This window comes from Eublepharis macularius, chromosome 18, assembly GCF_028583425.1.
Source record: "Eublepharis macularius isolate TG4126 chromosome 18, MPM_Emac_v1.0, whole genome shotgun sequence".
Classification (NCBI taxonomy): Eukaryota; Metazoa; Chordata; class Lepidosauria; order Squamata; family Eublepharidae; genus Eublepharis; species Eublepharis macularius.
The window spans coordinates 11,969,933-11,995,586 of NC_072807.1; the positions used below are offsets into that span (position 1 = coordinate 11,969,933).

The 25,654-nt window shown below is 51.6% G+C and overlaps 1 protein-coding gene across 1 annotated transcript in view; it reads right to left on the bottom strand.

Annotated features, from left to right (window-relative positions):
- Window positions 1-14,014: 14,014 nt before the first annotated feature.
- The window catches only part of ANPEP (alanyl aminopeptidase, membrane), a 32,502-nt gene continuing 20,862 nt past the window's right edge, over window positions 14,015-25,654 (bottom strand). Inside the window, exons 10-21 of the mRNA XM_055002198.1 lie at window positions 25,225-25,290; window positions 23,889-24,058; window positions 23,243-23,331; window positions 22,279-22,418; window positions 20,946-21,001; window positions 19,015-19,162; window positions 18,750-18,841; window positions 18,478-18,588; window positions 16,697-16,864; window positions 15,330-15,470; window positions 15,156-15,237; window positions 14,015-14,473 (exon numbers count right to left, since the gene is read on the bottom strand). Of these exons, the coding sequence (XP_054858173.1) occupies window positions 14,321-14,473; window positions 15,156-15,237; window positions 15,330-15,470; window positions 16,697-16,864; window positions 18,478-18,588; window positions 18,750-18,841; window positions 19,015-19,162; window positions 20,946-21,001; window positions 22,279-22,418; window positions 23,243-23,331; window positions 23,889-24,058; window positions 25,225-25,290 (1,416 nt within the window). The 3' untranslated portion in view covers window positions 14,015-14,320. The remainder of the gene's footprint in view (window positions 14,474-15,155; window positions 15,238-15,329; window positions 15,471-16,696; window positions 16,865-18,477; window positions 18,589-18,749; window positions 18,842-19,014; window positions 19,163-20,945; window positions 21,002-22,278; window positions 22,419-23,242; window positions 23,332-23,888; window positions 24,059-25,224; window positions 25,291-25,654) is intronic.

A 25,654-nucleotide genomic window follows, 5' to 3' on the forward strand; every position in this document is an offset into this window, starting at 1 on the left:
CCAGCATAGGTGTGCATCAACAGAAAAACAAAACATTTTTTAATTCATATGCAGGCTTAGAATAATAGAATCATACGGTTGGAAGGGACCTCCAGTGTCATCTAGTCCAACCCCTGCACAATGCAGGAAATTCACAACTATCTCCCCCCCCAACTGCCCCAGTGACCCCTGCTCTATGCCCAGGAGATGGTGAAACACCTCCAGGATCCCTAGCCAAACTGGCCTGGGGAAAATTGCTGCTTGACCCCAAGGTGGCGATTGGCCTTATCCTGGGCCAGGATAAAGGAGCCACAAAAACTAAGCACTGATGTAACCTCTCCTGCCCTCCCTCTCTTGATCTGCCTAGGTTCACATAATAGTATTGCTGTCAGATGGCCATCTAGCCTCTGCTTTAAAACCTCCAAAGGTGAGCGCACCACCTCCCAAGGAAGCCTGTTCCACTGAGGGACCACTCTAGTTCTTCCTAATGTTTAGCCATAAAATCTTTTGATTTAATTTCAACCTGTTGGTTCTGGTCCGACCTTCTGGGGCAACAGAAAACAACTCTGTGCCATCCTCTATATGACAGCCCTTCAATTACTCGAAGATGGTTATCATATCACCTCTCGGTTGTCTCCTCTCCAGGCTAAACATACCGAGCTCTTTCAACCTTTCCTTATAGGGCTTGGTCTCCAGACCCCTCACCATCTTCGTTGCCCTCCTCTGGACATGTTCCACCTTGTCTACATCCTTCTGAAATTGTGGAGCCCCAAACTGGACACAATACTCTAGGTGAGGTCTAATCAGAGCAGAGTAGAGCGATACCATCACTGCGCGACTTACTCAGATTTCAACAGTAATCGCTCAGTCAATTGAAACTCCCATGTTTAATCTGTAGAGTTTGCTTCCGTTGTCACACAATAGCCCTACACTCTCTCCAAGGGCATTATCCTCAGCTCCTGTTTGTCGGGAACCAGGGCTTTTTTTCTGGGGAAAGAGGTGGTGGAACTCAGTGGGTTGCCCTCAGAGAAAATGTTCACATGGCTGGTGGCCCCGCCCCCTGATCTCCAGACAGAGGGGAGTTGAGATTGCCCTCCGCGCCGCTGAGCGGTGCGTAGGGCAATCTCAACTCCCCTCTGTCTGGAGATCAGGGAGCGGGGCCACCGGCCATGTGACCATTTTCAAGAGGTTCCAGAACTCCGTTCCTCCGCGTTCCCTGTGAAAAAAAGCCCTGTCGGGAACACAAATCTGACCAGTACCAGGAGCATGGCACACCAGAAGGCCTTTCCCAGACATGGAATAGCATGACTCTGACCCCCAGGGAGGGAGGCCGTTGCAAGGAGTTGTCCAGAGTGAACCAAGCCCACCCACCCCCATTTTCCCAGCACACTCTTCCCTTGTGCCTGTACACTTTGGCACTGAGGCTTGGAAGAGAGAGTGTGAAACATCTGGGGAGGGTTACCACAGTGGCTTTCCCAGGCCCACTACGGAGGGCCCTTGACACCATTGGTGCAAAGGTTGCCAGGGAAACCCACATAGCAGGTTTGCTAAATAAAGCCCACTGGGAAAACATCCAAAGGGAACATGGGGCAGAGGAAGCTTCCAAAATAATGGCACGTATGTCATGTGGTGACACACAAGGAGTTATGGGGACCATCTGTGGGCTGTGCAAGAAAAGATGCTGCACAGAAATAAGCACTCAGCTTTGGCAGCAGAAATGTTTGGTTTGTGCTGGCCGGGGTGTGTGTGTGTCAAATGTACTGGACTCTTTTTGATTGTGTCAAATGTGTGTCTGTCACTTATACTTCAAGAACATGGATGGGTACAAGTCCAGCCCCACCCTGGCAGATGCACTTGGGTGCTCTCCCATGGCCAGCCCAATCTTTTGAGTGCTTCCCTCCCCGCAGCCCTTGTGCACCCCTTAAGATGGCCTTTCTCTTCTCTGCCCTTCACGCCTTCCGCATCTCATTAGCCACAGCCTCAGCAAAGCAGATCCCAGCAGCGTAATGAGGTCCGCCTAGGGGGCCTTCACACTTCCCCTGCTCTTGTTTAGACAAGTGCTGCCTGCCTGGCTTCACCTGGGGCAACTGCAGGCCTTGGGAAAAGCAGCCACACTTCGGGGGTTGCTGGTTGGGGGCAGAATTCCTAGTGCTTTCTGGCAATTGCTGGATCCAGTCATTCTCTCATGAGGAGACTGGAAACACCGGAGTCAAGCCGGCGGCAGCAGCCGCCTACGGGAACACTGGCCCTTACGCCCTTTCTGCAGGTTTCTGAGGACCAGGTTTGGCCAAGGGCTCTTGGCCCTGGGAGAGTCCCCTGGGTGGAACCTGCAGCAATTGGGGAAATCCTTGTGACTCATCACCAGATTGGAGACCTTACTGGGGGCCAGTTTGTCTTTCTTTTTTATTTATTCATAGTCCGCCTTTCTCACTGAGACCCAAGGCAGATTATGCAGTGCAAATAAAATACAACATAATCATGAGCTAAGACATTCTGTACAGTAATGCAGTAATAAAACAACAGCCAAGACATTCAGCAAGCAGATACAATAGGGGATGGTAGCAGAAAGTGTAATGCCAAGCTTGGGTTACAGAGTTTTATTTATATTGTACTTTGTGTGTCTGTTTCATTTTGTTCACTGCTTGGAGTCCCCCATGGGAGAGAAGAGCAGGGCCAGAAAATGATACACATTCAACAAATCTCCTTGCTAGAATCTAGGCATCGACAAGGTACTTCTAACTGCCCTCACACACCACCCCATCTTTCTTGCCTGCATCCCTCACCTCTTGGACCATTTGCAGCTACTTTCCAGCTGCCCTTCAAGAGAACAACATAAATAAACAAACTTCTTGTCAGAACGCAGCACCTTCTGGGCTGAGAGGAGGGTTGGGACCTCAACACTGGACAGGTACTGGGTTCGAGACCCCATTCCACTTCTTTTTGTCTCTCTAAGGACCAAAAGCAAGTGCACCTTGGGGGGAGGGAGATTTCCCTGTGGCTTAGGTCTTCTTCCACACTTGCTGTTTCCCTAATAGAACCCCCCCCCATCTGAAAAAAGCTTTTCATTAGCTGGGGTGTGGTGGCATGGAGGTGTCCTGTGCCGGGTGAGCTGTGCCAGAGCTTTCATCTAGTGGACTGGCTGATCCAGCAAGGCAGCTCTCGCCAGCCTCAGCTTAAATAGGCTGAGAGGTGATCTGGCTCAGCTGCACCTGTCGGAGCTTAGGGGGCCTGTGCTCTGTTCTGTTCCAAGGCTGCGGGGAAGTGGCGCACTGCCAGCCGGGCACTTTGCCTTCTTTGCACCAGCTCTGCCTGGGCCCTTGGCTGCCACTGTTCCAGCAGTGCGGGAGGCAATCTGCAGGGGCTCTGGGCCCTGGTTCATGTCCTGCCTGGCAGGGGACCAGTGGTGATCTCTGAGGCAGGGGGCAAGGAGACGTTTGCGGGCTCTGGTGGGGTGGTTCTGGAGCTGTTGGAGCCTGGTTGGCCAGTGCCTCTCTTTCAGGTCTGGATCTCTGGCCTGTTCAGAGGGCTCATGACATCAAATCGTAGCTGACATCTGGCGGGGTTTTCAGAGCAAGAGACTGTCATAGGCGGTTTGTCATTGCCTGCCTCTGCAACCCCGGTATTTGTTGGAGTTCTCCCATCCAAGTAATAACCAAGGCAACCCTGCTTAACTTTTGAGATCTGACGAGATCAGGCTCACCTGGGCTATCCAAATCAGGGCCCATTGTTTCCTATGGGGGAAATATTTCCAATGCTTTCTAGGCAAAGAAGCTTTAAGCAAAGGGGCAACCCCTTGGCCAAAAGCCACTTCTCAATGCAAGTCCTAATGAATGCTGAACCAGCAAAGCCCAACAGAACCAAATTGAAGCAAGGGAATCCCTCCAGAACCAAACTGAAGAAAGGCGACCAACGTCAATCCAGAGAATCATGTCAAACCAGAACATCCCACCAAAGACAAACTGAAGCAAGAACCACTGCTGCAAGTCCAAAGGAAGCAGCGTCACTCACAGAGGCCAGGCAGAAACCAGGGGCAACGGGGGAACGCCACAGAACAGAACCAAGTACCCACAGCATCAGCCGCAAAGCAGCGGAGCCACCAAGCACAAGGCAATGGCAAGCAAACAGTTGTTGTAACTTTAGTATAAAGCAAATCCTCCTCCCAAGGAAGGCCTCAGAAAGTGATTGGGAGGGTGATCAGGCTCTCCTGGGCTATCCAGGTCTGAAATGAAAGCCTGCCCTCAAGTCATAGCTGACGAATGGCAACCCCGGGGTGGGTTTTCATGGCAAGAGACTAACAGGTGGTTTGCCATTGCCAGCCTCAGCAACCCCGGTCTTTGTTGGAGGTCTCCCATCCAATTACTAACCAAGGCCGACTCTGCTTAGCTTCCAAGATCTGACAAGATTGGGCTATCTGGGTCGGTGTGCCATTAGCTATGGTGAGTATGTTGAATCTGGTACATAAAAACCTGAATTTGTGTAACAGCAAGAGCCAGTTTGTTGTAGTACTTGGAGGGTCGAACTGGGATCTGGGAGACCCCAGTTCAAATTCCCGCCCTGCCACTGAAGCTTGCTGGATGACCTTAGGCTCGTCACATCCTCTAGCCTAACCTACCTCATCAGGTTGTTGTGAGGATAAAATGGAGGAGAGAATTATGTAAGCTACTTAAATCTCCATTGGAGAGAAAGGCAGAGTATAAACGAAGTAGATAAACACATAAATAATTGTAAGACGCTGCTCTGGTCTGATTGCCGTTCTGTGAGTTGTTGCCAGGATCAGCCAAGACATTCTTCCATCCCTAGCCATGGCTTCTTTCTGCCTCAGTTTCTCTCCCGGACTCTTTACCTCCTGCTCTTTCTCTGTTTGGACTGTTCCCCCAGCCAGCGTAGTGTATCCAGAGCTTTTTTTCTGGGAAAAGAGGTGGTGGAACTCAGCGGTAGAACTCAGGACCGCACAATGATGTCACTTTGGGTCAGCTGGAACAAGGGGGGAGTTTTTTAAAGTTTAAATCACCCTTGGCGAAAATAGTTGCATGGCTGGTGGCCCCGCCCCCTGATCTCCAGACAGAGGGGAGTTTAGATTGCCCTCTGCACCACTGCACAGGGCCGGATCTACAGTTGCCAGCACCCAGGGCAACTGAAGACCGGCCACTTGTGTGTGTGCACTGCATGCGTGCGCACGCTCTGGGTGCTGCATGATGACATAACTTCCATGACAACATGCAGGCGGAGCGTGCCGCCCCACGGCAAGCTGGCTGTCCTGTCGTGCCGCAGAGTTGGCGGCGGCAGCACAAGTGGCTGGGAGGCCACCCACGCCATTCACCTGCCGCACAGGACAGCGCAACCCCTGTCCTGCCACCCGCACGCTCCCATGGCTGGCATCTGCGCCCAGCACCCCCTCTTTGGCAGTGTCAGGGGCAGACTACCCCCCTGCCCCCCATTGATCCAGCCCTGCCGCTGCGCAGAGGGCAATCTCAACTCCCCTCTGTCTGGAGATCAGGGGGCGGGGCCACCAGCCATGTGACCATTTTCAAGAGGTGCCGGAACTCCATTCCACTGTGTTCCCACTGAAAAAAAGCCCTGAGTGTACTGGTTATAGTGCAACCCTGGCTCAGTCACTTTCTCTCTCAGCCTAACCTACCGCACAGGTTTCTTATGAAAATAAAATGGCAGGGGTAGAGAATGATGTGAGTTACTTTCAGTCTCAGTGGAGGATAAAAGTATGGTATAGTTATTAAAATAGTAGAACTAAACTCCAAAAGGGGAGGCAGGACAGCTGACCGGGGGGGGGGGCTCCTTGCCTTGCAGTGCCCTGCCCATCTTAGGGCTCGCCTCCTCCTCCAGAGACATGGCGCCCGCTCCAAACAAGGGACTGTGACTTGCACGCAGCCATCGGCTTGACTCCTGCCAGCCACAGTGGCTGTCCCTTTCCCCTGTTTTGGAGTCTTCTAGAGCTGCTCTGTGGGCACCGCCATGCCTGAGCCACTGTTTGCCCAGGCCACAGCCATTTGCTTTCCCAAAATTCACCCTTTTCTGGTCTGTCTTCGTAACTTTACAAAAAATGCCTCCTCTGCTGTGCAGGTATGACGCCTCTCCTCCCTCCAAGGCTCTCGAGATTGTGGAGAGTTTGCCAGGCCTTGGCATCGCTGGGCAAGTGCCAACAGAGCCTGCCTTGGTCCAGTTTAGGAGCTGCAGGTCTTGCAGAGGAGTCGGAGGCACCTCCAGATCCTAGCAGGGGGCAGGTTCCAAGATGAGACCGATGAGCTGGACTTGATTCAATCTGACCTGACCTGTCTGGAGACATAAAGAGTCCAGAGCACCTTTGCTGTTGGATGGAGCAGGCGGAGGGGGGCAGGAGGGGGGCAGGCAGGCTGTGCTTTCTCCGGGGACACTCAGCCACCGGAGTGCCTTGCCCGGCTTCCAGTGGCTCAGGCTGTTCCTGGGAGGCAGTTCAAGAAGGGGCTCAGAGAGATTATGGCTGCTGATTCCTGCCGGCTGGCCAGCAGGGGTCTGTTTAACATTTATATACAACAGCTGGAGGAGGCTATCTGGGGATTTTGGCTCAGGGGACATCGAGGTGCCTCTGTCTCTCTCCCTCCTGCTGGACCCTAAAGAGGCTGTAGGAGTTCTGAATCTGGGCTATGGAGGAAGATCTGACAGAACGACAAGAAAATGTGGCTGGCAACCTCTTAGATCTGTCTTGGAGCTGCCTGCTACAAGGTCTACGCATGAGCACCTGACTACTGCACGTCTCAGGAAGTTGCAAGGAGATTGCTTTTCTCTGCAGCACTCCGTGGTGGCAAACAGAGCACAGTTTTTTCCGTTGTGTGCCGTTCCCATGATTTGCGTTGCTCCAGCTTTGGGGCAGTGCCAAAGGGCAAGAGAACAGAGCATCTCTGCAGGCAGGTCAACGCCCTTCTGTGCTCACTGTGGGACAATGCAAGGAAGCTGAACTGAAAGAGGCTGGGAAGAGAATTAGCAGCTCACGCAGCTGTGTGAATTGCTTCTTGCACGCTTCCCAAGCAGCGGGAGTTGCAGAAATTCACACTCTGAGAAATGGGCCTGCCTTTCCCACTGGCCTGATCTCTGCGGTCTTTGACCCTTCCTCTGGGCCTGCCAGGGGGCCACTTCACACTTCTAGAGGCAGGTCTGAAATGGTCCTCTCTCCACCCTCACTGCAAAATGCTCAGAGCTTTCAGTCACGGCCAGCTCCCCTGCCCACTGCTTGGCCAGGATCACTGGCAGAAGGACCCAGCAGTGTCCTGACTTGGGGCTGGAGCAGATCCTGGCCTACCTCTTGCAGAAAATCCCCTTTCCTCTGGCCTCCTGCCCACCTGCAGCAGTAGCCTTGGCTCTACCTTCTCCCCAACACAGAGATCCTCTTGCTGTGCCAAAGAGGAGCTCTGCTTGAGGCACTGGGCCAAAGCCCTCTGCTCTGTGCACGGCTTCCTGTGGTGCCTGCAGCCCAGAGCCTGACCAAGATGGAGACTGCACCTCCCCTTCTACTGTGGGCACCTCCAGCATTTGATGTGCCCACTAGGGCATGGCTGCTGCCCTGGAGCCCAAGTTGCCAGGCAAGGACAGGCAGAGTGACTGAATCTCCAAGAGTTTCCCTGTTGCTTGAGAGGGACTGTGCCCAGAACGTGGATCCATGACTCTAGCTGCTGGACATTACTGCCCTATTGCTCCCAGGCAAGGGATGCTCTGTATTGAACTGTGACTTCTGCTGCTACTGCCGGCTCCCGCAGTCCTCCAAAATCATACGTGCAAAACTAGGCTCCCTCCACATGGGACAAGAACCATCTCTCTAACTCCCTGTCATTTTTTTTTATCTCGCCCTGCCTCCAAGAAGTTCGGGACCACAAGAGAGGGGGCAGGAAGGGATGACCCAGTGTGTTGGCCCTTGTGGCTCTTTCTTATGTGCCCAGGGTAATACCAATCACCACGCTGGGGTCAGGAAGGAATTTTCCATCAGGCCAGATTAGCCAGGGATTCTGGAGGGTTTTTGCCTTCCACCGAGTTTTGAGCAGGGGTCAAGGGGGGGGAGGGTACGCTGAATTTCCTGCATTATGCAAGAGATTGGACTAGATGGCCCTAGGGAGTACCTTCCTGCTCTATGATTCTGGGACAGTCTGTATGAGTCTCCATTTGGCCCTCACAGCAACCCTGCGAGGTAGGTTAGCAGGACTGCCCCAAAATAAAACAGGAGCCCAGTGGTACTTTAAAGGCTGACAAAATTTATTGCAGTAGATGTTGGACTGTGGATTCTCATCCTCACTGGGACCTCAATTTATGCAGCTGGGCCTCTGTCACTGCACGAGGTGTAGCATTCCTCCAACGTTGCCTATTTGCAGCAGTCGGGAGTGCTCCGCGCCCGTCCTGAGTGAAGGGGTTACTCCACCTTTCTGTGGTAAATGCAAACGCATTGGCCTAATGGGTGTGCACCCCAGTGCATCTGACCAAGTGAACTCTGACTCTCGGAGGATTCTGCAGGAATCAGGGCCAACCCAAGGCTTTTGGGGGCCCAAGCGTAAGGTGCCCAGCCACAACCACCATCCCATTGCAGGGAGGCAGGAAGACAGCAACTGCCCTTCTCCCCTGGGGGGCAGCAAGGTGGTGTCCACCTTCCTGGCCCTGAATGCAAGACAGGAAGGCGGCAGGGCGAGGCAGCGCCTGCTCTCATACCCATCCCTGCAGCAAGGTGAGCGGGCAAGGGAAGGAGGAAGAAGGACCAGGGCCCATCCCACGCCCACCAGGGAGGGAAGGAAGAGACTCCCAGGGCTGCTGCTGTCCACAGTGGTTACAACCTCTCCAACTCTGGCCCCCTAAACAATCTCCTGGGTGTGCCGAGGGGACAGGCTGGCCCTGGCTGAAATGCACCTTTAAGGTGAGGCTGGACTCCTTTTCGGTGTTGCTGCTACAGATGGCCATGGGCTACCCGTCAGGGTTTGTGATCATGACTGATGCTGGGCCACCTGTTCTGAGCTCCCTGACTGAGGGAGGACTTGAATACAGCTCTCCTTGGCCTGGGTCTGCCATGCTAACCGCGATGTCATGCTGGCTCCTCTTCAGCGCCAAAGATTTCCAGCTTGGCTCCCCCACCCTGGTGTCCCCCACTTATTGAGAACAGCTTTCTCCCCAATTCTGCAAAGGGGGCCAACACTTCATGCTGCAGCTGGAGAAGAGCTGGCTGGGGGCTGGAAAAGTTTCCCGCAAGGCTAGTGCAGGCTGCATGCCCTGCAATGATTTCTCTCAACAGCGATGTCCCCATGACTGCAGGGGCCTTGGCAGGAGCCTGGCCATAGCTCAACCTCAAAGTATTGAATAAAGCTTCCCCAATGTAAAAGAAAGCCGTCCAGCCCTACCTGCGGGATCTCCCTTCCTTCGTCACCTCAACCTGGGCTCAGGCAGCAGTCAACCTGGAAAGAGGCCTGGCGGCAGCCAGAAGGGGCCTGGAGTGCCACCTGCAATTATGTTCTCCAAAGAGTAAAGAGTCCAGTAGCACCCTTAAGACTAACCAACTTTATTGTAATATAAGCTTTTGAGAACCACAGCTCTCTTTGCCAGATGCATCTGACGAAGAGAGCTGTGGTTCTCGAAAGCTTATGCTACAATAAAGTTGGTTAGCCTTAAAGGTGTGACTGGACTCTTTACTATTTTGCAACTACAGACTAACACGGCTAACTCCTCTGGATCTATGGTTCTCCAAAGACAAGCACCAGAACTGAAGCCGAGGAAGCGCACTGCTTTATGACTCCTTCCCAGGACCGATCCCACAATTTGCACAGAAAACTTGGCTTGAAGAGACTCAGTTTGAAGACTTGCTGCCCCCTTGTGGGGAAAAACATTCAATGATCACAACCTGATTGAGGGGGACGGATCCTTGCTGGTTGCCTCTGACAAGGATGGATGATATGAAATTGGCAGAGGTTCTTGCTGCACTGTTGAAAAGCAGGGCGAGACCACCCTGCCTTAGAGGTTCAGAGCTACATTTGAGCCAGAAGCCAATGAGCTCCAGCCATGGAATATGTGGAAATAATAACGCCATAGAGTGTTCCTGAGAGCACGCACAGAGTGCATTTTCCCACTCCCCCCAGTCCACAGCCCCATTCATAGAAATTAACCCCTATCTAGGCCTAGAGGATTTTGGCCTCTCCCGGATATGGGTTTCTCTTCTGGATGTCTTTACGGAGATGTCTCCTCTACAGAACCTTTGGTGACTTCTTCCTACAGAAATTAGGCAGCCTCCAGTAGAGAGGGCATGGCCTTTCCAGAGCAAATTTGAAAGCAGACCTGCAGCTGTGGGGAAGAGCGAAGGTGTTACGGCTCCTTTCTTTCCCTCAGATTTTGCCTTTAACTCCTTGCCCCCTCTGGGTAGATTGCTGCCACCAGGAATTATATTCCAAAGTAACTTAAATTTCCCCTTTAATAACGTGCCCAAGCGTCAGGCTCCTTCATGGGACTATGTGGCCCTAAGGATAGGCATGGGATATAGGAATAACCCTGGGATAAAGAAACCAAAACAAACTTTTATTTTTACAAGAAGCGTATCGGTTTCACATTATTTTTTAAGCTTGATGTTTTCAAAGAATATTATCTGTTCTTAACGTTTCTTTTCATCGACACAGTCACTCAGATCTTCTCTCAGGCTTCACACAGTTTGCCTGTTTTCCCCAAACTCAATAGTCTTTCACAAACATATACAGTTCAGGCTTTCACACAGGTTGCCTAATTGAACTAGAACAAGAATCCTTTCAGGCTTCCACACAGGTTGCCTGCTTTCCCTAGACTCAATATTTCTCTCAGAAATGCTTAGACTTGAGCTGTTTCCACATTACTCACCTTCATCCAGAATGCTGCGGAATGTTGCAAAAAACCCGAGGAAGATAGTAAAACTCGCATGAGAAGACGCTATCTTCTGCCGGGGAGGGGGGGGGTTGGCAATGTTCCGCAGCGTTCTAGATGAAGGTGAGTAATGTGGAAACAGCCTTGCTCAGGCTGCACCCAGCTTGCCTGCTTTCTCCAGACTAAATATTTCTCTCAGAAATACTGAAACATGCTAAGGCTGCACCCAGCTTGCCTCTCTCGCCCTGACTAAATATTCCTCTCAGAAATGCTTAAAACATGCTCAGGCTGCACCCAGCTTGCCTCTCTTGCCCTGACTAAATATTCCTCTCAGAAATGCTTAAAACATGCTCAGGCTGCACCCAGCTTGCCTCTCTCGCCCTGACTAAATATTCCTCTCAGAAATGCTTAAAACATGCTCAGGCTGCACCCAGCTTGCCTCTCTCGCCCTGACTAAATATTCCTCTCAGAAATGCTTAAAACATGCTAAGGCTGCACCCAGCTTGCCTCTCTTGCCCTGACTAAATATTCCTCTCAGAACGTCTTAAACATGCCAGGCTGCACCCAGCTCGCCTGCTTTTCCCTGTCTAAATATTCCTCTCAGAACGGCTTAAACATGCTCAGGCTGCACCCAGCTTGCCTCTCTTGCCCTGACTAAATATTCCTCTCAGAACGGCTTAAACATGCCCAGGCTGCACACAGCTTGCCTCTCTTGCCCTGACTAAATATTCCTCTCAGAACGGCTTAAACATGCTCAGGCTGCACCCAGCTTGCCTCTCTCGCCCTGACTAAATATTCCTCTCAGAAATGCTTAAAACATGCTCAGGCTGCACCCAGCTTGCCTCTCTTGCCCTGACTAAATATTCCTCTCAGAACAGCTTAAACATGCTCAGGCTGCACCCAGCTTGCCTCTCTAGCCCTGACTAAATATTCCTCTCAGAAATGCTTAAAACATGCTAAGGCTGCACCCAGCTTGCCTCTCTTGCCCTGACTAAATATTCCTCTCAGAACGGCTTAAACATGCTCAGGCTGCACCCAGCTTGCCTCTCTTGCCCTGACTAAATATTCCTCTCAGAAATGCTTAAAACATGCTAAGGCTGCACCCAGCTTGCCTCTCTTGCCCTGACTAAATATTCCTCTCAGAACGGCTTAAACATGCTCAGGCTGCACCCAGCTTGCCTCTCTTGCCCTGACTAAATATTCCTCTCAGAAATGCTTAAAACATGCTAAGGCTGCACCCAGCTTGCCTCTCTTGCCCTGACTAAATATTCCTCTCAGAACGGCTTAAACATGCCAGGCTGCACCCAGCTCGCCTGCTTTTCCCTGTCTAAATATTCCTCTCAGAACGGCTTAAACATGCTCAGGCTGCACCCAGCTTGCCTCTCTTGCCCTGACTAAATATTCCTCTCAGAACAGCTTAAACATGCCCAGGCTGCACACAGCTTGCCTGCTTTCTCCTAAATATTCCTCTCAGAATGGCTTAAACATGCCCAGGCTGCACACAGCTTGCCTGCTTTCTCCTAAATATTCCTCTCAGAACGGCTTAAACATGCTCAGGCTGCACCCAGCTTGCCTCTCTTGCCCTGACTAAATATTCCTCTCAGAACAGCTTAAACATGCCCAGGCTGCACACAGCTTGCCTGCTTTCTCCTAAATATTCCTCTCAGAATGGCTTAAACATGCCCAGGCTGCACACAGCTTGCCTGCTTTCTCCTAAATATTCCTCTCAGAACGGCTTAAACATGCTCAGGCTGCACCCAGCTTGCCTCTCTCGCCCTGACTAAATATTTTCTCGCCACTCTCAGTCCAAAACTGCCTTCACTCCGCCCACCCTCTCAGTCATCAGCCAATCATCTCCCTCACTCATCACTCTCTTTCACCCCCACTCTTCATCTGAACCACACCAAGCATTTAAAGACACCCACACATTTAAAATCATTACAGAAGGCATCTTTATTGGAGCAATGGAGGAGCGCCAGTTTCACCGGTTGGGCAATTAAGACATGTTTGTGTTCACCTTTCTTTGGAGTTGCTTCAGGGGAAGGGCAGTGAACATTTCCCCTAATTTTGGAGAAATTATCACATTTACTGCCAACCTCACCCCCAGCCCATCAATTTTACCTTTCTCAAAATTTCCCAGAAATCTCCCCCTATCCTTCCCTTTTTTGGCAGCAAAGACAGCCTAAATCATGCAAGAAGGCAATTTTGAGCCCCTTAGCTGGGAAGGGCAATGCTGAAGGATCTTCAGTTGCTTAGCTATCTGCAGGGCTTTTTTTCTGGGAAAAGAAGTGGTGGAGCTCAGTGATGGAACTGAGGACCGCACAATGATATCACTTTGGGTCAGCTGGAACAAGAGGGGAGTTTTTAAAAGTTTAAATCACCCTTGGCGAAAATGGTCACATGGCCGGTGGCCCCGCCCCCTGATCTCCAGACAGATGGGAGTTTAGATTGCCCTCCGTGGAGGGCAATCTAAACTCCCCTCTGTCTGGAGATCAGGGGGTGGGGCCACCGGCCATGTGACCATTTTCAAGAGATGCCAGAACTGCGTTCCACCGCGTTCCTGCTGAAAAAAAGCCCTGGCTATCCGTCTTTGTGCCACTACAAACACAGCCCTGTTTAGTTTCTCTCCCAGCCCCATCCTATTATGTATAAATGGACTTTGTTCAGGACAGCATTTTTATCAGGGGAACAAGCTTGCATCTTTAATAACTGAAAATAGTTTTAATATCAGAAAAAACAGTTCCTTGTATTATATTACACTATATCACATTGTTTTTGGATGTATTATACCAGGCTTTACTGCATTGTTCTCTAATTCTATCAGCTGCCTTGGGTCTCGACAAAAAAGACGGATGAAAAATCAAGTGAAACATTAAAAAGTCTGGACATAGATTTCAAGAGACTTTTATTTACAAAGGTCGGGATACAAAAATTTTACAGAACATAATGGTTGGGCGGGGAGATTGCAATGGGGGGGCAGTCTATTCTCCTCTTTCTTCACATTCAACTCCCCACCCCACCCCTGAGACAGCAATTGAGAGCCAAGCTACAAGTGATGCCTGACACAGGTCGGACACTTGTCAGCTTCCCTCAAGTTTTGATGGGAAATGTAGGCATCCTGGTCTTGCAGCTGTAATGGAGAGCCAAGCTGTAAAACCAGGACGCCTACATTTCCCATCAAAACTTGAGGGAAGCTGACAAGTGTCCAACCTGTGTAAGGCGTCACTTGTAGTTTGGCTCTCAGTCAAGCAGCTGGAAAGGAAGCCCCTGGGTATTGTGGGAACAGAAACACTGGGCTTTGGTGTGGCCTCGTGGGGAGAAGCAGCTCTGCAACGCAAAGCATCATAGGGACACACGGGCATGACTAAGGCAGGGTGGGACAAGGGGCAGGGAATGGTCTTTGGTTTGGCCAGGCTAAGGGAGAGCAGAGCTGACCCTGGAGCACCCCCGGAGAACCCACCCCTCCTTCCTTGCAAGGACACAACCATCTTGGCTCTCCCTACTGGCTCTCCCTCTCAAACCACTGCAGCACGCTCGCCTTGTTCTCCGCCACCCACTTGATGTTGGCCTTGGTCTTCTCCAGCGCCTGCTCAAGAGCCCGAGTTCCAGATCCAAATCCTACAGCCGCATTGTCCTTCTGGAACTGCTCCAGCTGCCACGCAGGAGAGAAACAGACCGTCGCACATTTTATAGCAGTTCAGTCTACAGGGGGCTGCTGAATACATTACAAAGGGGTCTCTGCCTGTAGGCAACTGGGGAGAAGGGAAACGTTGCCAGGTTTGGGGCCAGACTAAGAAAACAGAGAAGGGAGAGGAGGAAGAGGAGAGAGTTGTAGAGGGAGGGAGGGAGGAAGAAGCATGATGTAGTCGAGGCTCCCTCCCTTGGCAGTAAAGAAATTCCTGATGAAAAGTGCTGCCAAGTTGTTTTAAGATGGATGGGGGAGCACAAGAGGGATGCCTTTCATTTTTCCTGACTGGGCCTTAAAGCAACTGATGGGGGGAGGATTTTGAATCACAGAGAGAAACAGCTCACAGTGCCACAGCCCTAACCCAAGGTGGCCCCCTTTGAGCTGCTTCCTATTCTCTTGGAGGACCAACTACATGTGTGGCTTTGGCTATAAAAAGGGCCGAGGGCCAGCGCCTTGTGGGTAGAAGCAGCCCCAGACAACAGCCCCAAGGTCTGGATCCAGGGAAGAGGTGGTGCTGGGCTTTCCCCCCTCTCCCGCCACAGGATTTAGGTGGTCCAGAAAGGTAGGAGAGCATTTCGGGACTGCAAAAGACTCAGGCTTCGCGTCCCATTCCTTCCCTGCCCAGCCCACTCCGTTCAGTCCTCACCTGCTGGAGCTCAAACTCAGTGGAAAATCTCTGTGTCACTGCCTGGATGAGGTTTGAGAAGGAGAAAGAGCCTCCGCCGTACCTAGTGCGAGGGGGCATTAGTAGGAACAGGATCAGCACGGGCAGGCAGCCTGTCTCCCCGCCCCCCCACCTGTGTCCAGACTTCAAACTCACTGGTCAAAAAGCGTCTTCCAGTTGGCACGGACAAAGTCCCAAACGAGGCTCTGCCCATACACGTTACGGGCAATACTGTTGATAGTGGAGGTGGCATCTTGACGGCGGATCTTAGAGGGATCCAGAGAGTACTGAAGGTATCTGTGTGCAGAGAGGGGCATGTCTCAGAGCTGACACCCGATGCCAGAGTGTTGGGAAAGTCCCTCAGGAGTGCCCACGCTCTCCCAACCATTCAGAGTGGCTCTCCACTGTGGCCAACCCTTTGGGATGCTGTAATTTCTGTACAAGCCACCATTTTGTGACCAGTTGATCCAAAGTCTCTGGACAATAATTAAGTAGCTCCCAGAAACATAAAGCCTGGCCTCTCTGACCTGGATAGCCCAGGTGAGCCTGATCTCATCAGATCTCAGAGCTAATCTACAAGAGACGAATTACACAAGAGCGCTCACATGAAGGGAGTAGGAATGATAGCCGGGAAGCTGAGTTTTAAAAGACAGATCTGAAGGCTCTTGTCAGTTTCCCCTCCCTATAGGGCCGGCAAAGATCACTCCTCAGAGGGTTTGTTAATTTCCTGTTCGCCTCCCAAAGGCTCTGTTAGTTTCACCTCCCCTTCTAGGAGGCGAAGAGGAAATAAACTCTCTGAGGAGCATCTTTGCTGCTCTGTAGAGACGGGAAATTGCCAGAGCCTTCTGATCTGTCTTTTAAAACTCAGCTTCCCAGCTAACATTGCACCTTCCTTCATGTGAGCTTCCTTGTGTAATTCGTCTCTTGTAGTTTAGCTCTCAGAAACTAAGCAGGGTCAGCCTTGGTTAGTAATTGGATGGAAGACCTCCAACGAAGACCACAGGCAGGCAATGGCAAACCACCTCTGTTAGTCTCTTGCCATGAAAACCTCACCAGGGGTCGCCATAAGTCAGCTATGACTTGAGGGCAGGATTTCATTTTTCCTCCCCTAAATTAGGAAATTCTGGAGATCTGGAGGTGGAGCCTGGGAGGATGGGGTTTGAGGAGAGGGAGTCCCACAATCAGCAGGGATGTGATGTCACAGGGTCCACCAGAGCAACCATTTCCTCCAGGGAAACAGTCTCTATAGTCAGTGAAATCTCCAGGTGGGCAACCCTCCCCTTACCAAAACAGCGGCAGCCCAACTTTTCCTCCTTAACTAGCTGTCCTTTCATCTCTTTATTCACCCTTCACCATCCTAGAAACAGAGAGGGGTTCACAGGCAATGCCCAGTCTTCCTAAGTCATCAGGACTCAGCCCTGACACTGAAACTCTTTGTGAGGCTAGTCCCTGGCGGTCCTTCGCTTTCCTTAAGCGCAACCTATCCTCCCTGCCAAACCTGGGGCTGGTAGAGGTGGCCTCACCGCTGGAGGATCCATGGCTCCTGGCTGCAGGCCAGAGCTGAGCGGAGTTTGTCAGCCTCGGACACCACGGTCGCATTCTTGAACATCTTCCAGCCAAAGTCCCAGGCGGTCTCGCCACCTGTGGCAATGGCACTGCAGTAGATGGCGGAGCGCAGATTGGGGGGGATTCTGAGTGCAAAAGGCAACAGACAGAAGTCAGCTGAGAGCACAAAAGATGGGGACTGAATGGGTGCCAAAGAATTACACATTCAATTAGTTATATCCCCCACTCTTTGATTGATAATCTCCCAAGATGCTGTAAAACCAACGATCATAGAATCATAGAACCAGGGCTTTTTTTCAGCTGGAATGTGGTGGAACGGAGTTCCAGCACCTCTTGAAAATGGTCACATGGCCGGTGGCCCCACCCCCTGGTCTCCAGACAGAGGGGAGTTGAGATTGCCCTCCACGCCGCTGGAGCAGAAGGCAATCTAAATTCCCCTCTGTCTGGAGTTCAGGGGGCGGAGCCACCAGCCATGTGACCATTTTCACCAAGGGCGATTTAAACTTTAAAAAACTCCCCCCTTGTTCCAGCTGACCCAAAGTGACATCATTGTGCGGTCCTGAGTTCCACCACTGAGTTCCACCACCTCTTTTCCCAGAAAAAAAGCCCTGCATAGAACCATAGGGTTGGAAGGGGTCATCTAGTCCAACTCCCTGCACAATGCAGGAAATTCACAAATATCTCCCCCGCCCACACATATCCCCAGTGACCCCACCCTGTTCCATGCTCAGAAGATGGCAAAACACCATCAGGATTCCTAGTCCAACTGGCCTGGGGAGAAATTGCTACCTGACCCCAAGGTGGTGATTGGCCTTACCCTGGACATGTAATAAGGGGCCACGAGAACTAAGCACCCTTCCTGCCCTCCCCCTCACGATCTGCCCAGGCCCACAGAATCAGCATTGCTGTCAGGTGACCATCTAGCCTCTGCTTAAAAACCTCCAAAGAAGGAGAGCTCACAATACAAGTGAAAACACATCAATAAGGAAAGTTCTCCCAGCCCCAAAAGAACAGTCCAAGCTCTATAAACAATAAGGGCGGGCATTCCAGTGTCTTGGGGCCACTGCAGAGCACTGCGCAGATTCTATGCCATGAGGCCCCCAACTCTGCCCAGCAAAATAACCATGTGAATTTGGCTGTTCTGTGCAATCCATTATTAGAAGCTGGGGGCATGCAAGTCTCCCGGGTTGGGTTACCAAAGGTTATGCTTGGATCGAGGAAGCCACCCCTCTGCACCCTGTCCTTCGCTCCCAGCCCACAAACACCACTCCAATGGCTTAAAAACTTAAGGGTGCCTCAAAGCAAACTGGGATTTCAGTCCTCAAACCAGCCTGCAAAGCTATCCTGCGCCAGGCCTGGTAGAGCTCAGCACTAGAGGCGGGCACAAACCGAAATACGAACCACATTCATCACGATCCGAGTTTGCAAACCAGCAGTTTGTCAGAGGCCATTTCTGACGAACCTCCACGAACTTTACGCCAGTTTGTTTGGTTCGTTTTTCGGTTTGTCATTGCAGACAGCCAAGCGCCAATCAATCAGTTTTCTAGGCAAGAAGGAGGGGGAGAAAATGGGCTTTCTGCAGCCCTGGAAGTGACGTTTTCATGAACCAAACAAACCGGTTCACAAACCGGGGCAAGTTTGTGAAAGTTTGTGGTTTGTAGTTTGTGAAACATGACGAACCATGAACCACACGGTTCAGTATTTTCCCGGTTCGTGCGCCCCTCTACTCAGCACTTACGAGTTGTTGCTGGGATCTGCTTCCCATGTTTTGAAGAGCTGTGAAGCCAGGTCTTGGCATTCTTTGATGCCATATGAACAGGCTGTGCTGATGGTGAGAATCTCATTGTACCTGTGCAAGGAAAGACATCCCCTCAGGAAAAGATGCTGACCCATCCCAGAGCCACCTTTCCAAGGGAGAGTGCTGCTTGAAAGCCCTTCTCCGCCTCAGAATGGGCCAGCCAGAGCCCTCTGCATCTCCCCCTCCCTCCCCATCGCTCCAGGAAGACTTACTGATCCATCAAACTGAATGGAACGTTGGTCCAGTTGCCGGTGAGATTCTGAAAATAACTGAACAAAGGAGTCACCTGTTTCTGGATGTATTTCTGCAGCGGGAAAAGAAAGGGCAGTGGAGTTGCACGCAGCATTCTTCAACTGCCTCCCCGGTGCTCATCCCCCCCCCCCATATGCCACTCTCTAGTGGAGAACAGCAGAAGCGATGGCCTTGCCTCCAGCCCACTGGGCCACTGCTGGCCCCTAGGGCTCTGTTGGCGCTCACCTTCATGGGCCCATAGACCTCGCTGCGATCAAACATGAGCTTGAAGTAGCCCAGGTTGCTGAGCGCCGTGTCCCACGGCAGGTAGTCTCTCTCATCAGCCAAGTAACGTGTCGTGTTCAGGGCCAATTCTGTGCTGATGTACTTTGCCCTGCAAGTTGAACCAGCTGAGCCTGAGGGAAGCTGGGCCCCCTTCCCTCCTGTCCAAAATCTCACTAGCCGCCTGCCTGACAGGTGCCCTCCCAGACGCAGGGCTAGAGAACAATCCCTTTGCCCCAGACATTCTTCTCAGGGGCAGGAGCCCCTAAGAGAAGAAGGGAGGAGGAAACGCCTTGATTTGCACTCCGTTGGCCACTGGGGCTTGCATGTGCTCAGATAAGCCTCCACACCCCCTCTTGCCCCCTTCCCTCCACCTAAATGCATCTGGGGGTGGGACAGCAGCTGCAGCCCTGGAACAAGGATGCTCCTCGAGTCCTCTTGTGCCTGGGAGAAGGCGTTGACCCCATCCCTTCTCATCAGGCATGCTTGGGGAAGAGGAGGAAGGGCTGGTAGGGATAACTCCCAGTGTGTGACCAGGCAAGCCCAAAACCACCTTCAGGCTCACTTCTTGAACTGGGCTTCTTGAATTGGGGGAGTTCATATTCTGAAACCCCCCAATTTCAATTCCACTCCCAGCATTATGCTGAAGTAGGGATGTAAAGCAACTCCCTCCCTACACACTATTTAAAAAGTTGTTTCCCTCCCCCCCCCTAGGATTTAAAAGAAAATTCCAACAAAAATGGGGAATTTGGGGAAACCATTGGAAAAACACTCTGTGGTCAATCAGTGCAGCTTGCAAAGGCATAAGAGCCTTGCTGGAACACATCAGTATTCCTGATGCTGTTCGATAAAGATGCGCGTTGTTTCATAGCTACGTCTGTTTGAATGTGGTTTGGTAGGCGTGGAGAAAGCTGTCCTGTCCTTTTAAAAGAGGCTTGATGCATAGAAATGGACAGCTGAAGGCTCTTTTAAACAAGCTTTTTTCTCTCTGGGCAGTTGGCAACCCTAATTTCTCTTCCCACCCAGACTTTAGCTTCGGGGAGGGCAGAGATGGGACCTCCACTCCCTGCCCAGCTGTTCTCCAGCAAGGGGGAGGGACGACAGTCTCTGGAGGGGCCACTGTCCTGCCAGCACCAGGGGTTAGAGGAAGGTCTTAGGGCTAACTGCACCCCAGGGCTCCTTTTACAAACTGAATGCTGCTGTGTGTGGGGAGGGGCAATTCCCCACGTCCTGTCCCCCCTCTCCTTTCTGGGGGATGTCCAGACCAGCCTTTCCTCTTCTGCTTCCTGCCCAGCTTCCTCCACAAGTGCCCCAGGAAGTCCTTGAGCCAGTTTGATGTAGTGGTTAAGAGCGGCAGGACTGCAATCTGGAGAGCCGGGTTTGATCCCCCACTCCTCTGCTTGAAGCCAGCTGGGTGACCTTGGGTCAGTCACAGCTCTCTCAGAGCTCTCTCAGCTCCTTCCACCTCACAGGGTGATTGTTGTGAGGATAATAATGACATTGACTTTGTAAACTGCTCTGAGCGTGGTGGTAAGTTATCCTGAAGAGTGGTATATAAGAACAAGATTGTTATTGTTGCTGTTATTATTGTTCTTGACTGCCCTCCTGCCGAAAAACCAGGTTGTCCACACTTACACGGGGCCTCTTTCAATTCCAAACTCAGATCCGATCACTGAGGCAGGCCTGAAGGGGCCGGTGAGAATACTAAGGGCTGCCTGCGTGGGCCAGTCAGGTCTAACCCCTTCTCTAGTAGTGACCGTGGAGATTTGCTCTCTGGATGGTAGGGGGTCCTGTCCAGCTACAAGGGGAGCCCCTCCTCTGATCCCAGAGATGGAGGGGACAATTTGGCCACATTCCCCAGCTCAGTGGAAATGGAGAGGAACGATGTTCCTTACCTGGCCAGGTTGAAGGAGTCATCAATAAGCTGAGCACGGTTCAGAATTGGGATAACCTGGAAAACAGAAGGATCTGATTGTCAGGAGCAGGACAAGACGGGTAGGGAGGTGGTGAGGGAGTCCTGAACACGCTGGACACCTCTCTGCAAGGAGCAGAGAGTTACAGGGGCCCTCCAAGGCGGCCAACCTCCCCCTCTAGCCTCCACCCTCCTTGTTCTAGAACTGTGGCAGAGGCCCTGTCCAGATGTCCTGCAGTCTCCTTGAAGCAGCTGAGCCAAGCACAGAGGGAAAGGCCAACAGCCGATGCCCCGGTGGAACTCTCAGCTCTGAAGGACATCCGTGCCCTGCGAAACTGACTGCTGTTCTGCAGGACTTGCAAGGCAGAGATGTGCCGGCAGGGTTTTAGTTGAGGACAGTGATGGATACCATCCTACTGGCACCCCCTCCTCCTTTTCCTTCCTGCCCCCTTTTGTTGCTGTGGGGCAGTGATAAAATTTGGAATTTGAAGTATTAGCACCATTTTGAGAATGTTTTAACTATGGCTCATTCAGATTGTTTATGATGTATGAATGCTTTTATCATTATGTTGTTCACCGTGTGTATTCAAGGGTAGGGCAGTCTATAATTTGAAACGATAAATAAATACATATAAATGCAAAGGAGGGTTGGGTACCATGCCGGGTAGTGCCAGGTCAGAGAGGCTCAAGAACAGCTGCTCTAAAGATGTTGGACATATGGACATATGGACTGTTTCCACATACCAGCAGAATGCTTTCTTTCCATTAATACGCACTCTCTTACCACCAGTTGAACTTTTTGTACTGAATTTATGTATTTATTTATTATCCGATAGACTACCTCATTAATGCTGATATATGCACTTTAAATTGTTCTTGTACACATTTGCACTTCTGCACTTTTGCATAAAATAATAATATATGTATTAACATTGTTGTTGAGTGTTTGGTACCCTGGTTGCTGTACTTTTGAGTTGTTTGTGTCCCCAGGGGGTTCTCTTTGTTGTTTTTGCTCTAAAGATGTGGGCTTGGAGAGGCAAGGGAGGGTGAGGCTGCGCCCGATGCAGGGAACAGCATGCAAAGGATTCAAGGGAGGACTCAGAAAGACAGAGGGGCCAACAGAAGAAGAGCCAGAGATAATGATCGATTCCTACAGGCGGTTGCTGGCACTGCTCTGCTGCCCTGATTCCAGGCCTCAGCAGCGCCGCTTGACTGCCTCTCCCCTGCCATTCCCACTTCTCTCTTGTGCCTCCCCAGCAGCCCCAATGAACTGGGGCAGAGAGGTGGAGGGAAAGATGCGACAGCCTTAGACCTACCTGATGCCCGGTCTCCAGCTGCTTCAGGAGCCTGTTCCAGTTCTCGTGGTCGTAGTTCACCCGGAAATAGCCCGTCACATTAATGTTGCACAACAGCCATTTGTCAGAAACCAAAGGAGTTATAAAGTTGGAATTTGTCTCTGCCCAAAGGAAGAGGTAAATGGTAATGGTAGTCCCCTGTGCAAGCACCGAGTCATTACTGACCCATGGGAGGACGTCGCATCACGATGTTTTCTTGGCAGACTTTTTACAGGGTGGTTTACCACTGCCTTCCCCAGTCATCTACACTTTACCCCTAGGAAACTGAGTATTCATTTTACCAACCTCGGAAGGATGGAAGGCTGAGTCAACCTTGAGCTGGCTATGTAAACCCAGCTTCCGCCAGGATCGAACTCAGGTTGTGAGCAGAGCTTGGGCTGCAGTACTGCCGCTTACCACTCTGCGCCACGGGGCTCCATAAAGGAAGAGGTATACCTCTAAATTTGCCTTCTTGTGTCTCCTCCAACCCCCAAAGGATAGCATTCTCATCCTCCCCGAGGCCTGACCCAAGCCCTCGCCCCCACTGCAGACTGTGTTTTCAGGAGACAAGGAGGGCAGGTGAGATTGGCGTGCTCCAAGTCAGATGAACGTGGATGCCTCTGACAACATTGCCAAGGTTGATCAGACAACGTTGATCAGACAACATTGCCAAGGTTTCTTCTGGGTGACCGAGAGAGACGAGCCCTTCACTGCTGCCTTGCCACCTCTGCCCCTTCTCCTGAAGCAGGCCTGAAATCCAGCCTCTTGGAAGATGCATTCAAAGTAGTGACCCATAGCCACAAAGCACAGTGGATTGCCTAATGCAATCTACTCCCTGGCAGGGTTAGTGGGGTCAGGCAAGTCTTGTATAGACTGGGAAATCCAATATGAAGCCTATGACTGCTGCTAAACCTCTTCTTCTTGGGGAACAAGGGAGGGGCTGTACCTGTTTGGTTCTGGAGCCAGTACATTTCTGTCTCATTCACTTTTGGGTTATCTGAAGTCATCCAGGAGATAGGGACTATCCAAAGGTAGCTGGGGAAGAAAAAACCAGACAGAGGGATGAAGGCAGGGTTCTCTCCTTGCTCACCCAGTCCCCCTGCAAAAGGTGCTGTTGCTCTCCAAGGAAGAGCCGGGCAGTACTGGACACCAGGCCCTGCAAAGAGAATGTCTTCCTCGCCCTGGACCTTTCCAGACGCAATCAGATTGGGCTTAGATAGGGCTGCCTGGTCCCCCAATGGAGGTGGGAGAACCGGTGCTCTCACCTTCTGCCCCCCACTCGCTCACGGGGGAGAAAGGCAGGGGAACAGGTCTCCTGAGCATGCTCCCGGTGCGGCGCAATGGCGTCACTCCCAAGAATGACAATCATTCCCATTTGGGGCACAAATCAGCCTAGTACAAAGCACAGGTGTGCTCCTGGCGCCTGTGTGATGACGTCACTCCCAGAAGACAAAAAAGGTAACTGCTGGGTCCCCCCCTCCCGCTGGCAGAGTAAGGGGATCTGGCAACCTTAGTTCTAGAGCTTGTCTGGGTCGGCCCTTCCACCCAGCCCGTGCAAAGCATGCCGTCACAGGTCTGGGTGCTCCACCTACTTGAATTCCGAGGGCCGCTGGACGATGGAGTTCGGGTCCAGCAGGAAGTGCTTCTGGGAGATGTTTCCATTGCGGGTGTCCACGCTCACCACAGGGAAGCCCATCTGCAAGGTCCAGCGGTCCATGATTGTCTTGATGGTTCCAGGGAGATAAAAGGACTCCTCGACTGCCTGCCCAAGGCAGAGAAGAAATATTGAGAGAGCAAAGAGGATCCCTTCGCAACAGTGTTTTCATTTCCTTGCGGCTCTGGCACACTCCTTTCGAGGACCACCAAACCCACGGAAGTATTTGCCTGATAACTACTGACCCCTTTAGAAAAAGCCTCCTCTGGTTTCTCCAATGAGCATCAACTTTCCTTCCTTGATCAAGCCATTGGGAAATGTACCGAGTGCCATTTAGTTTGGCCTGCACCAAAACCTTCGCCTGTTCCCAGTAGCCCTTCCCCCTCCCAATGAAACTGGGTCTGGGGGAGGGGGGCCTGCAAGAGGCTGTCACCATGAGCAGTGCAAGCAGTAGGTTCTTCTAGAGCTTGCTTCCACCCCCACCCCTGGAATGCTTAGCTTGGGAGAAGGTGCCTTCCACAGAAACCATTTCCAGTGGGGCAGCGATATGCCTGCTATTTGTTTTCTGCAAAAACAAAGATGAATGCATTTCTCATAGCAGAAGCTTGAGCCTGCTTTGTCCAAGATAATGAGCGACTTGCTGCCTCTCACTCTGTGTGTGTGTGTGTTACGTGCCATCGTTGCCTCTGACCGATGGTGACCCTATGAATGAAAGCTCTCCAGAACATCCTCTCATTAACAGACTTGCTCAGATCCTGCAAACTGGAGGACGTGGCTTCTTTGATTGAGTCAAGCCATCTCATTTTAGGTCTTCCTTTCTTGCTGCCCTCCACTTTTCCTAACATTATTGACTTTTCCAGAGAATCTTATCTTCTCATGATGTGCCCAAAGTACAATAGCCCCCGTTTTGTCATTTTAGCTTCTAGGGAGAATTCAGGCTTGATTTGAACTAGTACCCACTACAGGTGTTTATCTTTGAGATGCCACAGGACTCTTGTTTTGGGGAGAAGGTGCAGGTCAGGGCCTCCAAGCAGCCAGGAGGCCCCAACTGTGGGTGGGTGGGGGCCCAGGAAATGATTCAAATGAAGGGGAGAAGCTGCGTTTCAGAGCCACAGTTAGAATTCTGCATGAGCTGTTGCCCAGGCAGCTTTCTGCAATGCTCATGGTGGCTGCAGGCATGCTGTGTAGCCTATCAGCTCTCCCCATCACACTCCATATCTGGCAGGAGGCAGCTTGGATGGGCAGAGCAAAGGGAGACGAGCAGAAAGACCTACCGTCTGCAGGTGTGTCCAGAGGTCATTATACACAGTGTTTCCATACTCGAAGGTGTGCAGATAGGACTGTGAAAGATTAATAATAATGATGATGATGATAACAACAACTGCTACTACTACTACTACTACTACACTTGTATACCTCTCTTCTAGATAGATTATTGCCCCACTAATAGCTGAACAAAGTCATTGTTGTTATTATCCCCACAATGCAGCTGGGGAGCTGGGGCTGAGAGGAGGGGCTTACCGAAGGCCACCTGCAGAGTTCATGGCAGGAGTGGGAGTCGAACCAGCAGAGTGCCGATTCATGGCCCAATCACTTAACCACTATGCCACAGCAGATATGCTGATGGCTCACAGCCCTTCCCAAGGACGGCCTGGGATCTGGCAAGTCCCCTACCAGTGTAGTTTGTTGCTAGGGCAGAGCACA